This window comes from Lutra lutra, chromosome X, assembly GCF_902655055.1.
Source record: "Lutra lutra chromosome X, mLutLut1.2, whole genome shotgun sequence".
Taxonomy (NCBI): domain Eukaryota; kingdom Metazoa; phylum Chordata; class Mammalia; order Carnivora; family Mustelidae; genus Lutra; species Lutra lutra.
This window is the reverse complement of record NC_062296.1, coordinates 16,505,006-16,524,699: the sequence shown is the minus strand read 5'-3', so window position 1 is coordinate 16,524,699 and position 19,694 is coordinate 16,505,006. Positions and strand designations below refer to the sequence as shown.

Genomic DNA, 19,694 nt, shown 5'->3' with positions numbered 1-19,694 from the left:
AAGTTCGGCTTTTCCACCGTATCTGTGGTATCACTGAACACTGAACTGAAAGCCTTTGCTTAGAGCTGACCACTGACCTCCCCGTGGAATGCGTGCAGGGGTGAGGAGGTAGGGCTGACGGGGGGCTGGTGGTGCAGGGGGCTTAGAGGCCAAGGAAGAGAAAAGCCTTCATGCAGCGACGAATGGGGGCCCCACACCCGGGAGCCAGAGCCTGGGGGCCTGCCTCCAACTTTGGGGTAAGTTGCCTGGCCACCTTCCAAGACAGGCATCAGGCCCTCCCCGCAGCAGCGCACAGAGACCCTCTATTCTAAGAGGTGCAAAATAGGTCGCATTGGAGGTGATTCCTGGTGGGCCACCCCATTTCCGCCCTCGCCTGTGGTGGGAGGAGCCACGAAGTCCCGCCCATCGGCTCACAGCCTCTGGGTGGCTTCCACTGAGCACACTACGCCCCCATTGGCTGGGCGGTGGGCACGCGGCAGGTTGAGGCCCTCGGGTCTCTGCCCGCATCAAGGTTCGCGTAGACCCTCCGCTAGACATACGGTGGTGTGGAGGGCTGGGCGCGGTGTCTGACCAGCCGCTGTGATCAGAGTGCGACCGGGTGGCAGAGACTTCCACAGAAGCGAGCTTGGCGCTGTGTCTGAGGGGCCTGGGCTGCCCTGACGAAGCGACCATGCTTCGGTTTATTTCCAGAGTTCTTGCCTTCTTCCGGAGGAGGGTGGACTCGTCGGAGGCCGAGAGGGAGCAGCATATGAGGCTCTTGGAAGGTATTCATTTTCGTCTTCTCCCTCTCAGAGGCCTGCACCTAAGGGTGCTCCCCTCCCCTGATTCAGAGCCTCAGGCGCTCCGAAGGGGGCTGCATGGGCGTAGCAGCGCCTCCTTGTGGGAAGAGGCATCCCCGAGTTCCTGAGCATACCCAGAACCCTCCCGTCCAAAGTGATCGATGGTGGTGTAGACAGAGAAGGCCCCTGGGGAGCCGTGCCCCACCCTTGCACTTCCCCCCGTGCCTTTGGAACTTAACGTTGTGCATATGTTATGTAAGGTACAACCGATTCCTTTTCATATTTCCACTAGCAGTGGATCACCCAGATTAGAGGGTGCATTCAATTTCGTTTCTTAAACACGCATGTATTTGAAGCCAAGTGGTCAAGTTCTAGGTCAGTCGCTGGAAGCAGGCCTGGGGCCACATGAAAGTGGCTGCCCTTTATATCCTGAAATCCTGCCCCAGAGTCGGGGACTGAGGGGGTGGTGACTCAGGGGACACCAGGGCAGGCATTGCTGTATCGGGGGCACCCGTGAACACCGAGAATTTCGCCGGGGTTGGCGGCAGTCCTGCCCTGAAGCATGAATCCGATGAGCCGAGCCCGTGTCTCTGCCAAGCAGCAGACTCAGGGCCGTCCGACCATTACTGCCACATGGCCCTCAGAAAACCCCGCAGGGAAGTGGGAGCATCCTCACGTCCCGGTTACAGTGGGAGGCAGGGGACACACGCCCAGGGGAGAGCGGGCACCGGGCTGGAGTCACCCAGACCCCGAGGCCCAGCAGCCATTTCCTCCTGTGGCTCCAATCGCCCGCCCCCCGCCTCCTTCTGCAGGATGAGCACGGCAGGCTCAGGAGGGTCCCCTCTGTGGTCGGCGTCATCCCCCCCACCCCCCAGCAGTGCCCCGTCCTGCCAGGTGCCTGAATCTGCCAGCAGCTCCTCTCCCCCGGGAAGCTCTCGCCACTGCATCCGTCAGCCACACTTATTTTAAAGATTTTATTCATTTAACAGAGAGAGAGGGAGAGGGAGAAGCAGGCTCCCCGCCGAGCAGGGAGCCCGGCACGGGGCTCGATCCCAGGGCTCCAGGATCACGACCCCCAGCAGAAGGCAGATGCCCAACCTGCTGAGCCGCTCGGGCGCCCCTGTTTGCCGTATTTTTGCCCATGGGGCAATACAGAAGAGTTTCTGATATATTTTCTTGAGCCTAAGGGACAGTTGTCAGTCACTCTTGGCCCTTTCAATTTTCTTGTGTTTTATGACTTGACTTGACGAATTTGACCCATTTTAAAAGAGGTTTCAGGGGGCGCCTGGGTGGCTCAGTAGGTTAAGTGGCTGACGTCAGCTCAGATCGTGAGGTCGGGGTTCTGGGATCGAGCCCCCACTCGGGCTCCCTGCTCACGGAGTCTGCTTCTCCCTCTGCCTCTGCCCTTGTCCCTCATCCGTGGGCACAGTCTGTCTCAAATAAATAAAATCTTTAAATAAAAGTTCTCAGATTTTTTTTTTTTTTTGGCTTCTTGAAACCATAATCAATTTATAATCAGTGTTTCTCCCAGCCTCCTTGTCTGTTTCTCCCAGTCTCATTTTTGGGCAGGCACCAAAGCTTTGTGGTTCGTAGTGGGCTCTGCAGACTTACTCTCTAGGTTCAGATCCCAAATTATGGCTTACTAGCTGTGTTCGAGGAAAAAAAACAATAAACCTGAGTGTTTTGGATGTGGGTTTGAGCTAGATTTAAACCCTCAGATCTCTTTATGTGCTTTTGTCTGGTGAGATGTTTGCATAATCTCCCCCTGCTTCTGCTGCTCTTGTCGATAAGGATAAAATTCAGTAACAATAATGGCTGTTTAAAGACTCTCTAGATGCAGAAACCATGACAACAACTAACATGTAAGCTCTAACCGGAGGGAGGGATTCACAGTTTTAAGCTGTTGACACAGATGTGTCAGTTCCTAATTAAAACAACCCTTTCCCCCTCCACTTTACTGAGACATAATTATGTATAACACTGTAAGTTTAAGGTGCCGTCCATCACCTTATGTAATTATCATGTGTGTGTGCGCAATGAGAACATTTAAGATGCGCTCTCCTAGGCAGACATTAGTAATGCCCTGGTTTTACAGATGAAAACAAATTCTGGGAGGTTAGGAAATGTGCCCAGGGTTACACAGATGGTAAAGGGAAGAGCTGTGTTCACGGCCAGGCAGGCAGGTTCCAGACTCTGCCTTCTCCAGCAGAGCTCCTCTACTGAGGGCATTGGGCCACTGTGCCATACAGAGAAATGGTGGCACCAACCTTTCAACGTGAGTGTTCTGCCTCCCAAACACTTAATCACTATGTTCCTCTGTCACAGTCATCTGTATCTCAAGCTACATCTAATTTCTTTCTCGATTTAGATCGTCGTCTACCAGGACTTCCTGTGGTAAGGCTTACTTATGTGTAATTCGCTTTGGACATTAACTAATGGAATGTTTTGTTTCCCCATCTTTAGGTGGCACCAGGTTGAAAACTGTGCAAGGAGTTGTGACGAATATCTGTAGTGATTATGGTTTGATTGATGAATTGATCTACTTCAGTAGTGATGTTGTGACTGGCGATGTCCCTCTGAAGGTTGGACAAGAAGTCACTGCCATTGTGGGAAAAGATAAAACACATGGATTGAAAGCAATCAAAGTAAGATTAGTATTAGTTTGGGGACCGGCTTTATCCCTTGGGGGACTTTCAGCCTTGCTTCTGGTTATTCGGCCTCTCTGAGATGACCTGGTCTGGCAGGTAGACACTGGGATTTGAAGTCTACTTCACTGCCTTGTGTTGGATACTTGGTCTTAGCTTTGTAGTGGTTTCTGCTTACAAAAGTTTAAATTATATATTTATTCTTCAGCGTTTAAAAATGTGGTTAGCGATAATAATTTACTAGAGTCTATATTATTCTTTTTTAAAAGATTTTATTTATTTATTTGACACAGAGAGCGAGATCACAAGTAGGCATAGCGGCAGGCAGAGAGAGAGGGGAAAGCAGGCTCCCTGATGAGCAGAGAGCCCGATGTGGGCTCAGATCCCAGGACCTGAGATCATGACCCAAGCCAAAGGCAGAGGCTTAACCCACTGAGCCACCCAAGTGCCCCTAGAGTCTATATTATTCTGCAACTTCTTTTTTTCAGCCGTGTAAAGGATTGTTGATTTTGTTGAACTGTAATTGCTAGGTGAACAGACATGCATTTTAACCAATTTTTTTAAAGATTTTATTTATGTACTTGAGAGAAAGTGTGAGAGAGAGCATGAGAGGGGAGAGGGTCAGAGGGAGAAGCAGATTCCCTGCTGAGCAGGGAGCCCTATGTGGGACTCAATCCTGGAACTCCAGGATCACTACCTAAGCTGAAGGCAGTCGCCTAACCAACTGAGCCACCCCAGTGCCCTAACCAATTTTTTAAAACATTTTATTTATTTATTTGAGAGAGAGACGGGGACAGAAAATGGGGGGGGGGTGCGGAGAGGGAGAGGGAGAAGCAGGTTCCCCACTGAGCAAGGAGCCCAAGGGAGGGTCGATGTGGGGCTCAATCCCAGGACTGTGAGATCGTGACCTGAGCCAAAGGCAGATGCTTAACCCACTGAGCCACTCAGGCATCCCATTTTAACCATTTTTTAAAAAGAGCAGTATTGTGCTCACTTCAGCAGCACATATACTAAAATTGGAACGATACAGAAAAGATTAACATGGCCCCTGCACAAGGATGACACGCAAATTCGTGAAGCGTTCCATATTTTTTAAAAATAAAATCTAAAAAATTTTTAAAAAGAGCAGTATTGAGGTACAACAGACATACCATAAGATTCTCTACTTTTTTAAAATTTATTTTATTTATTTATTTATTTAATAAACAATATATTATTAGCCCCAGGGGTACAGGTCTGTGAATCGCCAGGTTTACACACTTCACAGCACTCACCATAGCACACACCCTCCCCAATGTCCATAACCCCACCACCCTCTCCCTACCCCCCTGCCCTCAGCTACCCTCAGTTTGTTTTGTGAGATTCAGAGTCTCTTATAGTTTGTCTCCCTCCGGATCCCATCTTGTTTCATTTATTCTTTTCCTACCCTCCAAATCCCCCGACTCTCCACTTGTTTTAAGTAGGCTCCCCATGGGGCTTGAACACAACCCTGATATCAAGACCTAAGCTGAGACCAAGAGTCACATGCTTAACCCTCTGAGCCACCCAGGGGCCCCAAGATTCTCATTTTTAAAGGCATAGTTCCTGGATGTTTTTAGTAAATGCAGTTGCATTTAGTCATGCAACTGTCACCTCAGTGAAGATATTTACCATGGTTTTTTTTTTAATTTTTTAATTTTTTATTACCATGTTTTAAAGATTTTATTTATTTATTTATTTGAGAGAGAGAGACCGCAACAGAGGGAACACAAGCAGGGGGAGTGGGAGAGGGAGAAGCAGGCTTCCCCCTGAGCTAGGAGCCTGATGCGGGGCTCCATCCCAGAACCCCAGGATCACACCCTGAGGCGAAGGAAGATACTTAATCACTGAGCCACCCATGTGCCCTGATATTTACCATTTTAATAGATATCATCATCAAATTATGCTTCAGCTTTATTTTACCAATTAGCACTGTCAACAGCAGGCTGTGGAAAATGCCTGTGCCAATATTAAGAAGGATGGAAATATTTCAATCTTTGAAATATTTGCCAATCTTGAAAAAGAAAGCAGTCTCACAATTTTATTTTTGCATTTCTGTAAGTGTTGGGGAGAGTACAGCAACGTTTCTCTTTTGAGAGCCATTTCCACAGTAGGAGCATTAGAGCTGTTTATGTTATGGGAATGAGAGCTTTGTTGGGAAATTTCTCATATGAGCTTTTGTAAATTTTATTTTTTAAAGATTTTATTTATTTATTTGACAGTGAGAGACATAGCAAGAGAGGGAACTCAAGCAGGGGGAGTGGGAGAGGGAGAAGCAGGCTTCCCACTAAGCAGGGATGACCCCCTGCAACATGAGCTTAATCCCAGGACCCCAGGATCGTTACCAGAGCCAAAGACAGATGCTTAACCAGCTGAGCCATTCAGGCACCCCTCATATGAATGTTTTGCCAGTATTTCCTCCAAGGCTGTCTTTTGACTTTGTGCAGTTTAATTTTTTTTTAAGATTTTATTTATTTATTTGACAGAGAGAGATCACAAGTAGGCAGAGAGGCAGGCAGAGAGAGAGGAGGAAGCAGGCTCCCCGCGAGCAGAGAGCCGGATATGGGGCTCCATCCCAGGACTCTGGGATCATGACCTGAGCCGAAGGCAGAAGCTTTAACCCACTGAGCCACCCAGGTGCCCGTGCTGCTTAATTTTTATATACTGGAATGTGCCCATCTTGTGCAGGTGAGCGGACTTGCCATTTTCTGAGTTGTAGAAGATGGGGGTGGAGTGCAGTTTTTTTTCTGGGAAGTTCAGAATATATTAAGTTTTGTCCATGTTAGGCTTGAGATACTGACGGGACACTATGTCTGTAACTTGGTGTATTCAGTTCAAGGACAGGAAACAGGAAGGGAGTGTTAACAGAGGAGGCTGAGATGGAGCCTCTCCAGGAGAGGGGGGTCACATCGAAGCCAGGCAAGGTTTTCCAGTTGGATCAAATGCTAAGAGGTTGAGTGATGGGAGCGGAGAAAATGGACTGTTGGATTTGGCAACCTTGCTGGTGTTTTAAGAGCAGTTTCAGAGGCATATTGGGGATATAAGGCCTGATAGGAGAGCAGTGAGGAGCTGATGGGAGATGGGGAGGTGAGTATAAACGAATCTTTAAATGTCTTTTGCTGGGAGGAGGAGCAAAGAAATGAGACTGAAGGAGAAATAGGATCAAGGGAGGTTTTTTTTTTTTTTTTTTTTAAAGAAGGACTAAGAGTACCCTTATGATGAGCAGTGAGTAATGTATGGAATTGTATCACTGTATTGTATGCCTGCAGCTCATAGAACAGTGTAGATCACCTGTACTAGAATTAAGAAAATAAAAATAAAACAAAAAAAAAATGAAGACAGCTACAAAACATTCCTGATGGCAATAAAAAGAGAACTGATTGAATGGAAAGCCAGACTGCTTCTGGATGAAAAAGGTATTTAAAAACTTTGGTTTTTGAGTTGATCGTAAGTTTAAGGTAAATGCGATAAAATTCACAAAGATACTTACCAGAAAAAAAGAGGAAGGTCTAGAGAATGTTTGTATATGGATTCATTAGAAAGAGAAAAATTGGGGCGCCTGGGTGGCTCAGTCTTTAAGCGTCTGCCTATGGCTCAGGTCATGATTCCAAGGTCCTAGGATCGAGCCCCGCATCGGGCTCCCTGCTCAGCGGGATGCCTGCTTCTCCCTCTCCCATTCCCCCTGCTTGTGTTCCCTCTCTTGCTCTGTCTCTTTCTGTCAAATAAATAAGTAAAATCTTAAAAAAAAAAAAAAAAAAAAAAAGAAGAGGAGGGGCGCCTGGGTGGCTCAGTGGGTTAAGCCTCTGCCTTCGGCTCAGGTCATGATCTCAGGGCCCTGGGATCAAGCCCTGCATCGGGCTCTCTGCGCAGCAGTGAGCCTGCTTCCTCCTCTCTCTCTCTGCCTGCCTCTCTGCCTGCTTGTGATCTCTCTCTCTGTCAAATAAATAAATAAAATCTTAAAAAAAAATAAATAAAAATTAAAAAAAAGAAGAGGAAAAATTGTTCATATAGAGGGAAGACACAGAGACAAGACAGAGTGGTACCATGTGCCCAGCTGGGGGGTTGGTCTTGGGTAAGGCGCTTGGGTGACCCTCCACTTGTATGAGGGAAGGCAGAGAAATCCAGGATAGGTGCCAGGAAGTTGATACTGGAAGCCTTGTCCAGTGGCCTTTATTTGCTCAGAGAAAATATCTGTGTTCACTGTTTCTGCATTAATGAACATAAACTATTAGTAATTTAAAAAATAACCTACCAGTGTTCTAGTTGTGGGGTGTGGACAGCTAGGTTCAGATTGTGAGAAGGCATGTTTACTCCGTGTGGTGGTTAGTAGAGAGTCAGGAACAGAGAGGACGGGGTCTTCGAGGTCATCCATTTGGATATTGACAGAAGTGGTTGTGGGGCCGTAGTTGGGAGCCTCGTGCTTAATTCCTCGCTGAAAATGAATGAGGGGGAACTGACCATGAGATTGGCCTTGGCAGCTGGAAATGCCTAGACAGAGAAATGGAAATAGGCCGTGACTTAGGCTATTAAAAACAAAAACAAAAGCCCCATGAGAATGAATTGACACCTCCATGGATCAAGTTTCCATTAGAAACTTCATGAAGGCGCCTGGATGGCTCAGTGGGTTAAAGCCTCTGCCTTCAGCTCAGGTCATGATCCCAGGGTCCTAGGATCGAGCCCTGCATCAGGCTCTCTGCTCAGCTGGGAGTCTGCTTCTCCCTCTACCTCTCTCTAACAAATAAATAAATAAAATCTTAAAAAAATAAAATAATGTTTCAACAGTCTATCGACATATTTACAGTCATTTGGTAATAAATCAATAATACATATAATACTAAATTTTCCCTTAAAACAGTGCATTGGGTGCCGCCTGGGTGGCTCAGTCGTTAAGTGCCTGCCTTCGGCTCAGGTCACGATTCCAGGATCCTGGGATCGAGGTCCACATCGGGCTCTCTGCTTGGCGAAGCCTGCTTCTCCTTCTCCCACTCCCTCTGCTTGTGTTCCCTCTCTCACTGTGTCTCTCTCTGTCAAATAAACCAATAAAATCTTTTTTTAAAAAGTGCATAGATGGGGTGGCTCAGTGGGTTGAAGCCTCTGCCTTCGGCTCAGGTCATGATCCCAGGGTCCTGGGATCGAGCCCCGCATCGGGCTCTCTGCTCAGCAGGGAGCCTGCTTCCTCCTCTCTCTCTGCCTACTTGTGATCTCCGTCTGTCAAATAAATAAAATCTTTAAAAAAAAGTGCATAGATATTTATGCATAGTACAGACATCTGGAGCAGGGTCAGTACCAGAATGGGGTCAGTGTTTATCTTTAGGTAGGTAGTAGATTTGTGAATTATGTGTAGTTTTTTTGCTTCTTTCTCTGTCTCATGTATTTCTATAATGAATATGTATTATTTGCACAGTTAGAAAAGCAACGGGATGCCTGGGTGGCTCAGTCACTTAAGAGGACAACTCTTGATTTCGGCTCGGGTCATGATCTCAGGGTGGTGGGGTCCCAGCCCTGCATGAGGCTCCGCTTCAGGCTCCACGTGGGGCTCTGTGCTCAGGGAGGGGCCTGTTTGAGAGTCTCTCTCTCCCTCTCCCTCTGCCTCCTGTCCCCACCACATATACACACGCGCTCTCTCTCTCAAAAAAAAAAAAAAAAAAAAGAAGAAGAAGAAGAAGAAAAACAAAATACAAAATGAAGGCACTGTACTTCCAGTAATAAAGGTTTTGAATGCCTCCCTATTGTAGATAAATTAAGTCTTTGTCGTTTTAGAGCGTCTCCCTTCCCCTGTTATTTCCCCAACTGTATATTTCATGTTTTGCCTTCTGGGTGCACTGATCTGGAATCTTAGTTTTCTTCCTTGTTCCTCTAACTTGGAATGTGTTGTGTCTCTCCCCCTGCCATCTTCCTATCCCTGTCCTTAACCCTGCCTCCATTTGCCAGGTAAAAATCATTCTTTTCTCTCACAGCCCATGTCAGATCCCACTCTCTCCAAGACTGTGTCCTATGTTCTTTCATCTGAAATTCTCTCCCTACTGGGAATTCCCAGAAGCCTACATTTGCACTTGGTTTTATCATTTGTCATAACTTACACTGAATAAGTGATTTTTGTCTTTTATTCCCCTTGGATTGTGACATGCTGGAGGGCAGGAACAGTGTATCTCCTACCTTTGAATCTAGTACTATCAGTGCATTGAACTTGGTTGGTACACAAAGTATGTTTTTAGACACATTTAAAAAATATATGACAGGGCGCCTGGGTGGCTCAGTGGGTTAAGCCGCTGCCTTCGGCTCAGGTCATGATCTCAGGGTCCTGGGATCGAGTCCTGCATCGGGCTCTCTGCTCAGCAGGAACCCTGCTTCCCTCTCTCTCTCTGCCTGCCTCTCCGTCTACTTGTGATCTCTCTCTGTCAAATAAATAAATAAAATCTTAAAAAAAAAAATAAAAAATATATGACAGAACAGGGACGCCTGGGTGGTTCAGTCAGTTAAGCATTAGACTCTGGATTTTGGCTCAGGTCATGATTTCAGGGTCGTGAGATTGAGCCCCACATCGGGCACCATACTGGGCGTGGAGCCTGCTTAAGATTCTCTCTCTCCCTCTGCCCCTCCTCCAGCTCGCTCACTCTCAAAATAAATAAAATCTTTAAAAATATATATGAAAGATAACACTAAGAGTGAACCTTCATTTAAACTATAGACTTTAGGGACATCTGGGTGGCTCCGGGGGTTAAGCATCTGCCTCAGGCTCAGGTCATGATCTCAGGATCCTGGGATCAAGCCCCACATCAGGCTCTCTGCTCAGCGGGGAGCCTGTTTCCCCCTCTCTCTCTGCCTGCTGTTCCCCCTGCTTGTGCTCTCTTGTGCTCTCTCTTTCTCTCTCTCTCTCTCTCTGGCAAATAAATAAATAAAACCTTAAAAAGTAAACTGTGGACTTTAAAGATATGGTATCAGTATCGGTTCATCAATTACACAAATGTACCAGTCCAACAGTGCAAGGTGCTAGTAACAGGGCACACTAAGGACAGAGGGGCAGAATGTATGGGAAATTTCAGCTCAATACTCCTAAACTGCTCTAAAAAATAAAGTAATAAAAGATAAAAAGCTCATTCATTATTTTCATCATCTCATGCCTGTGATAATTTGTCAGGTGAACTCTGTTCACCACTGTTTATTATACTTGTTTCAACCACTTCTGGAACGACAGTGATTTAAGCATGTTTCTGCTTTTTCAAACTGCGTTATGTTTGCTGGAATGGTTTCCTTTTCTCACAGGTGGATGCACTCTGTGACAGTTGCCATGGCTATGGGCCCCGGGACTCCTATGCCAGAGTTTCATTTGGCTGTGTTTCCACTGTCGTGGAAGGCGCTAACTACATTGATCACACAACCTACTTCTCTCTAGATGTCGTTTGTAAAGGTACGGTTTACATGGTTCAACATTTAAAATTCGGTTTTGCCTTTTAATTTTATCGACTGGCTTTGGAGATGGTTTCAGGCACCATTTCCAGGGTCAGATTTGGAACATGCCATTTGGCAAGAGGATTTTTGGATTAGAACTACTTCTCTAGTGTCCTCGGCTCCAATCAGAGGCTCTTTGGTACTTGAGGTGGGCCTTAGGAATCGAAAATAATGTGCAGCAAGGGAAAGATGACATAATGTTCTTAGAAACTGAGGCTGTCATTTGTTGACACTTCATTTATTGGATGTGGTTGCTAGTTTTGTGTCATTTTTCCATTCATATAGGCACTGAATTTCTAATCTAACTGAAAAATAATACAGGTACACAGGGATATTCTTGTTCTTTTATTTGAATTTTTAAAAGATTTATTCATTTATTTTAGAGAGAGAGCAAGTGGGGGAGAGGGAGAGAGAATCCTGAAGCAGACTCCCTATTGAGTGCGGAGCCCCATGTGGGACTCATTCCTAGGACCCTGAGATCACAACCTGAGCCAAAACCAAGAGTCAGATGTCCAACCAACTGAACACCCCAGGTGCTGCACAGGGATACTGTTTTTTAAAAATTATTTCAGGGGCACCTGGGTGGCTCAGCGGGTTAAGTCTCTGCCTTCAGCTCAGGTCATGATCTCAGTGTCCTGGGATCGAGCCCTGCATCAGGCTCTCTGCTCAGGAGGAAGCCTGCTTCCCCCTCTCTCTCTGCCTGCCTCTCTGCCTACTTGTGATCTCTGTCTGTCAAATAAAGAAATAAAGTCTTTTAAAAAATTATTTCAAATGCCTTAAAGCCAAGTTTGGAGTTAGCCTTATACCTTTCTGTTCGCTTGCAAACTCTGCCTTCCCCCCTGCCCCACCCCCAGCACCACACATGGAGGGCCCAGAGAGACCAAGGAAAGAGGCAGGCCACTCCTGATTGGTAGGTGGCCGGTGTAGTAGTCAAGGGAACTTACAAACGAAGCTTGTCTGGTGGGGGCACAAAAGGAGTAGATCTTGGCACCCATCTGCCGGAATATTAGAAGTTTACATAGATGCCTTAATTGGGTTCAGTCACCTATACGGTCCAGATGGTCTCTGCCACACCTTACTCTCTACAGGCTTCGACTTCCACCTGCGAGATTTGGGGGGCAGAACATACATTCCCAGGACAGGGCAGGGGGTGAGGAGCCCCCAAGCTCCCAGGCTCCTCTTCCTGGGTCAGCTGGTGGTCACATCCTCTTGATGACCTCCTCTAGCACTTGCCGTGTGTGTGTGTGTGTGTGTGTGTGTGTACTATTGTTGAATTCTGTTTGTAATTATCAGGTCTAACTGTGTTGTTTCATGCCTAAAGCGATTATTTCTTAATTTGTTTATGCTACTTGAGTTTAACTCAGCTCGTGATATAGTGCTTGGTAGTGGCAAGACAAGACAAGTAAGACTTTATTAAACCCTGTGTGTAAAGGGTTCATAGTCTAATTGGGAGAGATGGACGTGTGGGCACATTTTTTAAAAAAGATTATTTATTTATTTATTTATTTAAAGATTTGATTTATTTATTTGTCAGAGAGAGAGAAAGAGCCAAGCATAGGGAGCATCAGGCAGAGAGAGAAGCAGGCTCCCAGCCAAGCAAGGAGCCTGATGTGAGGGGCTCCTGGGTGGCTCAGTGGATTAAGCCTCTGCCTTCGGCTCAGAACATGATCTCGGGGTCCTGGGATCGATCCCCGAATCAGCCTTTCTGGCTGCTTGTGATCTTTCTCTGTCAAATAAATAAATAAAATCTTAAAAAAAAATAAGATCTTAAAGGAGCCTCATGTGGGACTCGATCCCAGGACCCTAGGATCATGACCTGAGCCAAAGGCAGACACTTAGCCAGCTGAGCCACCCAAGTTCCCTAGGACGTGTGGGTACATTGAAAGAACATGATGAAAACAACATTACTGAGCAGGGAAGATAGAATGACCACCTGCTGTGGGGAGACTTGGGGAAGTCTGCCTGGGTGAGATGCTTTCCCAGCCAGACTCTATACCTTGCCACCCTCTGCCAGGCTAGCTTTGGAAAGACAAAGAGAAGTAAAACTTTGGTAGCTGTTTAAGCCCAACCAGCTGTTGTGTAGTCGAATACCAAAGGGGGAAGTTGGTTCAGCCATACCAGGCAGGTTTCCACTTCATTTTTCTGGGATTTAAAAGTCAGGACTTGGGGCACCTGGGTGGCTCAGTGGGTAAGGCTCTGCCTTCAGCTCAGGTCATGATCTTGGGGTCCTGGGATTGAGCCCCGTGTCGGGCTCTCTGCTCAGTGGGGAGCCTGCTTCCTCCTCTCTCTCTGCCTGCCTCTCTGCCTACTTGTGATCTCTCTCTGTCAAATGAATAAATAAAATCTTAAAAAAAAAAGTCAGGACTTGACTGTAGTTGGTAACCGTGGAAGTCCGTAGAGATGATTACTGGTGACAGCTGGGATTTTAAGACACTTTTAGTTAGAAATAGCTCGTTCAAGGAGAAAAGCCCCCTGGGATTGCTAAACTCTGAAGTCAATTTCCCGGTCCGTGTAACCATGCCAACAGGAAGGCGCCACCAATGGTAGCCCTCGCTAGGAGAATTCATCTCAAGATGGGAAACACTTGAAAGTGTTTTTAATGCCAAAGGTAGTGATGGAAGGTGCAGGAAAGAGTGGGAAGGACTGATGGAACCAGGGCCCTGAGGCATAAAAGAGAGGCCTGACCCAGAGCACAGACGAAAGTTTTTACTGCCGCAAAATTAAATTGAGTGAATCAGCATAATAGACCTCTGGAGAGTGGAAAAGAAGAATGTATTAGAAAGGCCTGAGCATCTAATCAGTCATACTTAGCATTGTCAGAAGAGCTGCTGTTAATCTGATTATGAAACCTAAGGAAAAAGACCAAAGATAAATTCCGATTTAATGTAATGGGAGGGGCTCAGTTGGTTAAGTGACTGACACCCAACTCCTTTCTTTTTAAGATTTTATTTATTTATTTGACAGACAGAGATCACAAGTAGGCAGAGAGGCAGGCAGGGAGAGAGAGGAGGAAGCAGGCTCTCCACTAAGCAGAGAGCTCGATGCGGGGCTCGATCCCAGGACCCTGGGACCACGACCCGAGCCGAAGGCAGAGGCTTTAACCCACTGAGCCACCCAGCCACCCCTGACACCCAACTCTTAATTTCGGCTCAGGTCACGATCACAGGGTCGTGGGGGGATCACAGGGTCGTGGGGGTCAAGCCTGTGTAGGGCTCCCTGCTCAGCGGGGAGTCTGCTTGAGATTTTCTCCCTCTCCCTCTGCTCCCTCCCCCACTCCCTCTCTCTAAAATAAATAAATAAATCTAAAACCAAATACATAATTGGAATTGAGGTGTCTGGGTGGCTCAGTCGGTTAAGGGTCCAACTCATGATTTCAGCTCAGGTCATGATCTCATGGATCCTGAGATCAAGCCCCGACTCAGGCTTCACCATCAGTGGGGAGTCTGCTTGGGATTCCCTCCATCTGCCCCTGCCCCCAATCTCTTTTTTTTCTCTCTCTCTCTCTCAAATAAATAAATAAAAACTTTTAAAAAAATAATGGGAATCTAAAAGATGGAAAAATTGTTAAATTTTCTCATCCCACACGATGGGGACTCAGTGTATATTCTTTTCTTATTGATGTTCTTGCAACAGAATATTTGAGTTCCTGGCCCTGTCCCAGGTACTGTTTTCCTAATATTTGCATTCTGATGAGGTAGATCTTAGATGGGCAGCAAGTGAGTGAGTCCCCCCACCCCTGCCAAAAGAGAGAGAGTTCCAGAGTGTTTTCTCTGCTCCAGGACTTGAACCAGGTGCTGTGATAGTACTGGGAGTGGGGTGGGGTGGGGTGAGGTGGGGTTTGCTATTGGTAGCACATTAGGGAAGGCCTCATTGAGGAAATGACTTGGACCTGAAGGAGGAGTTTGGCTGGGGAAAATACTTAAATCAGGGGAGAGTCACTATAAAAGTCCTACGGTGGGAAAACCCATGGCCTGTCTTAGGAACTGAAGGGTGGACAGGGCAGTGTGGTGAGCATGTGTGGTATGACCTGAACGAGGGGTGGTATGAGATGGAATTATAAGTGCCAGGAGGATCCCTGGGGTACAATGATGGGATACGATGTGGTCCTGTGTTAGGTTCGTAATTTACACTAGAGTTACTCCTGTTGAGAACCTTTTGAGGTAACCCGGATGCAGTTGGTTGTGGTAGGATGGGATAGTGACGGAAACAACTAGCAGTGGGTTGAGGAAGAAGTGGGAAGTGAATCTGTGGAGACCGTGTGGGCCTGGAGCACGGAAGAGGGAGTAGCTGAGCCTGTGTGTTCTTCCGTGCAGAACTTGGAGGTGTTTCTATGTCAGTGGAGGTGCTCGAATGGGTGCTTCCAAGCCCAAGATCCCATTTGTGGTGACCTGCTTCACAGGATGGTGGTGACCTGCCCCATTTTGCAGGCAAGGATGAGAAGGTTTAGGTTCATGAGTGTTTTCTTGTTGGAAATGGTTAACATCAGGAATGGGTCCAAGATTATGATTTTTAGGTAAATAAACAGTAAATCTTAACCATTTTGGTGAAGGATGCTAAAATAGAATAGAGCATTCAGCCTTGGGGGGGTGCGGAGTCTACCAAGTACCCAAGGCTGGAATTTCATTCTCTAGTTTTCAGGGTGCCCAATATCCTACATATCCTTATCTAACCAGTGTGTCTGAGTTAGAAGCCTGGGGTCTCAAATAAGGTTTTTTTCTTTATTTTTCAGAATATACTGGCTTGAGGGTCACCTGGGAGGCTCAGTCGGTTAAGCACGTGCCTTTGGCGTAGGTTGATATATGGGGGGGGGGTCCTGGGATCAAGCCCTGAGTCAGGCTTCCTGCTCAGCGGGGAGCCTGCTTCAGATTCTTTGTCCCTCTCCTACTCACACTCTCTCTTTCATGTAAATAAGTAACATTTTGTTTTTTAAAGAACATATTGGCTTGTGTGCCCATTTGAAAGAGCAAAAGGAAATTCCATGTAACCTTTTAAGACTTTATTTTTACTTATCAAAGAGAGAGAGCTCCAGCATAAGCGGGGGTGGGGGGGTGGGGGGTGGTGCGGAAGGCAGAGGGAGAAGCAGGCTCCTCAGTGACCAGGGAGACCAATGTAGGACTTGATCCCAGGACCCTGAGGTCCTGAGCTGAGCCAAAGGCAGAGGCTTAACCAACTGAGCCACCCAGGCCTCCCTCCATGTAACCTTCTTATCCCTTTTTGGATTTTCTCTTATGCCTTGAATTACTCAATTGCACGGCATCTTACTCCATTCAGAGGTAGCCTCCCTGCTTCAGTCTGCCTCTGTAGTGACCAACAGTCACTAAAAGACCCTGTTCTTCAGCTGCTGACATTCTTATGATTGGATTCGGGAGACTGGAGTAGACCTGGAGATGTTGGAGTATTTATTCCTCTAGATACCTCATTGCCAGGCTGCACGTTGGCAATGACTTTTTATACATCTACCAAAGGCCATAGCTTGTGTAGGGCACCCCGCTCCTAGAGCTATAGCTATAGAGGGTGACCATATCCTCTCTTGTCCAATCTGAGTCATTTTGGGGCTAAAAAACAGTGTTACACTTGCTTAAAGTTAAATCATCTTTTGAAATTATTATGTGTAACTAACAAATTGGTTTTAAGTTTGGGCATTTACAATAGTCAATATATTTTTCTTTTTTTAAGTTTTATTTATTTGAAAGGGAGACAAAGAGCACAAGCAGGGGGAAGGGAGAGGAGCCCAACATGGGGCTCGATCCTAGGACTCTGGGATCATGACCTGAGCCAAAGGCAGATGCTTAACCAGCTTACGGAGTCCTCACATGACCTTTCCTTGGTGTGTGTGTGAGGAGGGGAGAGAGAGAGCACAGAACCCTCAGTGCCCCTTCTTACAAGGACACTAATCCTATCAGATTAGGTTCCCTTTCTTTGTTTTTTTATTTATGTCTACAACCAACATGGGACTTGAACTCATGACCCCAAGATCAAGAGTCACAGGCTCTATTGACTGAGCCGGCCAGGTGCCCCTTCTTAGGAGCTCATTTAATCTTAGTTACTTCCTTAGAGGCCCCATTTCTGATTACAGTCACCCTGGAGGTCAGGGCTTTGACACAGGAATTTTAGGGGGACACATTCAATCCATAGCCCAGAGGAATCATATAATTCGTGTATTCATCAACTTTCCTGGAAAATTATTTCATGACTCATTTTCCCTAAACATGCATTCATGCTTCTCCTCATTGCTGCCAAAAGGGTTTAGTGAAAACTAAAAAAGGGGGGTTACCAAATTATTAAACAAGTAAGTAGTTATAGGTTTATATTATAGCAAGGACATTCAGACTAATCTCTACCCTGCATGACAAGACATCGGAGTTGAGTTTGCCTGTAAATGTTTTGGGTAAAGCTAACCTGGAGTTTCTCACATTTCCCAGCGATCCTCCTGACTTGATAGCCCGGCAGAATCTTGCCAGTTTTAGGCTGTGGCGTGTATTTGGGGCTGACTATGTGCCAGGCACTGTTCTGTGAGTTTTATATGCACTGATTAATTCTCCCTTCAACTCTCTGTGCTAAGTCCTACAGTTAGGCTTCTCATTTGATAGATGAAGGAATCAAGGCACAAAGAGGTTAAGAGACTTGCCCAAGGTTGCAGGTCGAGTAGTTGGAAGCCAGGCAGCCAGAATGACACACGTGCCCTGACTTACGTACTTCCCTGCGTCTCCAGAGGGATTGCGAACTTGAACAGTGGTTTAATAAATCCCGTGCTGCTCCCAAAGAGCTTGGCCTGCGATGCCCAACAGACTCAGTTAAACCAGAGAGAGAATCGATGTCTAGAGGATTACAGACGTCCTTTCTGACAGGAAGAATTTCAGGGTTCCCTGTTTTAAAAGGTTCAAAATGTACTCTCGATGTAATTGAAATTATTTTAGGGTCTCATAATGTCGAGGTAACTGTGAAACTGAGCATTACCAAGACTGAGAGATCCTTTCAACTCAATTTCTCTCCGTGGCTGTTTTAGGTTTCGAGCCTTACCAGGGGGACCAAGTAGAAGTTGAATTTTGCACTCCATCGGACACACTGAACAGAAGGGCCCTGTCGGTGAAGCCTCGGAGACATAAGCATGTGCATGAGGTAGTCCATTGGCATGTAGCTCTTGTTATTGGGTTCTGCTTCTCCTTCCTTGAGTGACCTTTGCTGCTGCCCGGGATTCCATGTGATGTGTTGGCAAAACCATTCTTTGCCAAGGAAGAGTCTCTTTCCTTATTGAACAGACCGTGCTTCTTCTTCTTTTTTTTTTTAAGATTTTATGTATTTATTTGACAGACAAAGGTCACAGGTAGGCAGAGAGGCAGGCAGAGAGAGAGGAGGAAGTAGGCTCCCTGCTGAGCAGAGAGCCCGATGCGGGGCTCGATCCCAGGACCCTGACATCATGACCTGAGCTGAGGGCAGAGGCTTAACCCACTGAGCCACCCAGGTGCCCCCAGACCGTGCTTCTAAATGGACACAATCTGAGGATACTATACAACACACATATAATTAAGATCTAAATTAGACAGTCTACTTGGGAGGTATTAAAATACCCTGAGAGCAACCTGAACAGAAAACAAATCTTGTTGAGGGAATTGTGGAGGGGAAGAAGGGGACCAGAGTTTGTGGTAAATGCTGAGTGTGACTTAGGTATCAGAGAGTGGAAAGGAATGGGAAAGTCGGTCTGCACAAAGGGACAGATGGTACTTGGGATGTGACCCAGGAAGTAGAGAAATGGCCTTCTGTTGGCCACCACATTCCTTTCTCACTCTGCCCCTTTCACTCCCTCAGCCTTCGCTGGAGAGGTTAATGGACATTATGTGGTGTATCTAGTGCAAAGTTTCTAATCCTTGACCGGGGCCAGGTCTGCAGGACTTCTGACTTAGCGCTGTGAGGTAGGGGTCGCCATGGGTAGTTTTACAAAGTGTTCCCGGTGTTTCCAACATGGCGGCCAGGCTGGGAATGGAGTGACCTGCAGATTAAAGTGAGAGCGAGGAGATGCAAGCCAGGTTACAGCGGACGGTGCTTTTACATCAACAGTTCTATTATCTGTAATTACAGGTCTGCATTACTAGCCTCCATGGAAGAAATGGGGTGATAGATGATAGCATCTTTTTCACCTTGGAATCTCTGAAGCTGCCTGCTGGATACACACCTCAAGTATCCGATATTGTTAACGCTGTCGTGGTGGAGAGCATTCAGTCCTGCTACACTTGGAGAGCAATTTCTATGACTCCAGTGAAAAGGTGCTAATAAGAGAACAGCATTTGTGTTCCCCGGGCGCCTTCTCTTTTCTTATCAGCAAAAGGCCTGATTTAAATGTGTTTTGTGAAAAAGAGCTTAGTAAGCCTCAACAGTTAATTCAAGCACAGCCTTTCAAGTTCCATGTGGGCTGGTTAAATGGAGTGTACCTTCTGGAGAGTGGCCAGCATTTTTCATTATTGATTAAAGACATTTTTACCTTAATCCTTTGTTTATTTTTTTAAAGACTTTATTTATTTGAGAAAGAGAGGGAATGAGTAGGGGGTGGGGAGGGGCAGAGGGAGAGGTATATGGAGACTCCTTGCTAAGCAGAGGGCCTGATGCAGGGTTCGGTCCCATAACCCTGAGATCATGATCTGAGCTGAAGCCAGATTTATTTATTTTAAAGATTTTATTTATTTATTTGACAGAGAGAGAGACAGAGCACAGGCAGGCAGAGTGGCAGGCAGAGGGAGAGAGAGAAGCAAGGCTCCCTGCTGAGCAAGGAGCCCAATGCGGGACTCCATCCCAGGAAGCTGGGAACAAG

At 46.5% G+C, this 19,694-nt stretch overlaps 1 protein-coding gene and 1 non-coding gene across 2 annotated transcripts; both read left to right on the top strand.

Annotated features, from left to right (window-relative positions):
* The first annotated feature begins 603 nt into the window (after positions 1-603).
* On the top strand, positions 604-19,246 carry CT55 (cancer/testis antigen 55). Its single transcript, XM_047716705.1, has 5 exons — positions 604-764; positions 3,243-3,424; positions 10,706-10,850; positions 17,898-18,010; positions 18,968-19,246. The coding sequence occupies exons 1-5, from the start codon at positions 671-673 to the stop codon at positions 19,157-19,159; spliced, it is 726 nt and encodes a 241-aa protein (XP_047572661.1). The 5' UTR covers positions 604-670; the 3' UTR covers positions 19,160-19,246.
* LOC125092483 (U6 spliceosomal RNA) lies at positions 4,411-4,517 on the top strand. The gene has a single exon (XR_007124945.1). It is a non-coding gene; the product is annotated as a U6 spliceosomal RNA (small nuclear RNA).
* Positions 19,247-19,694: the final 448 nt, after the last annotated feature.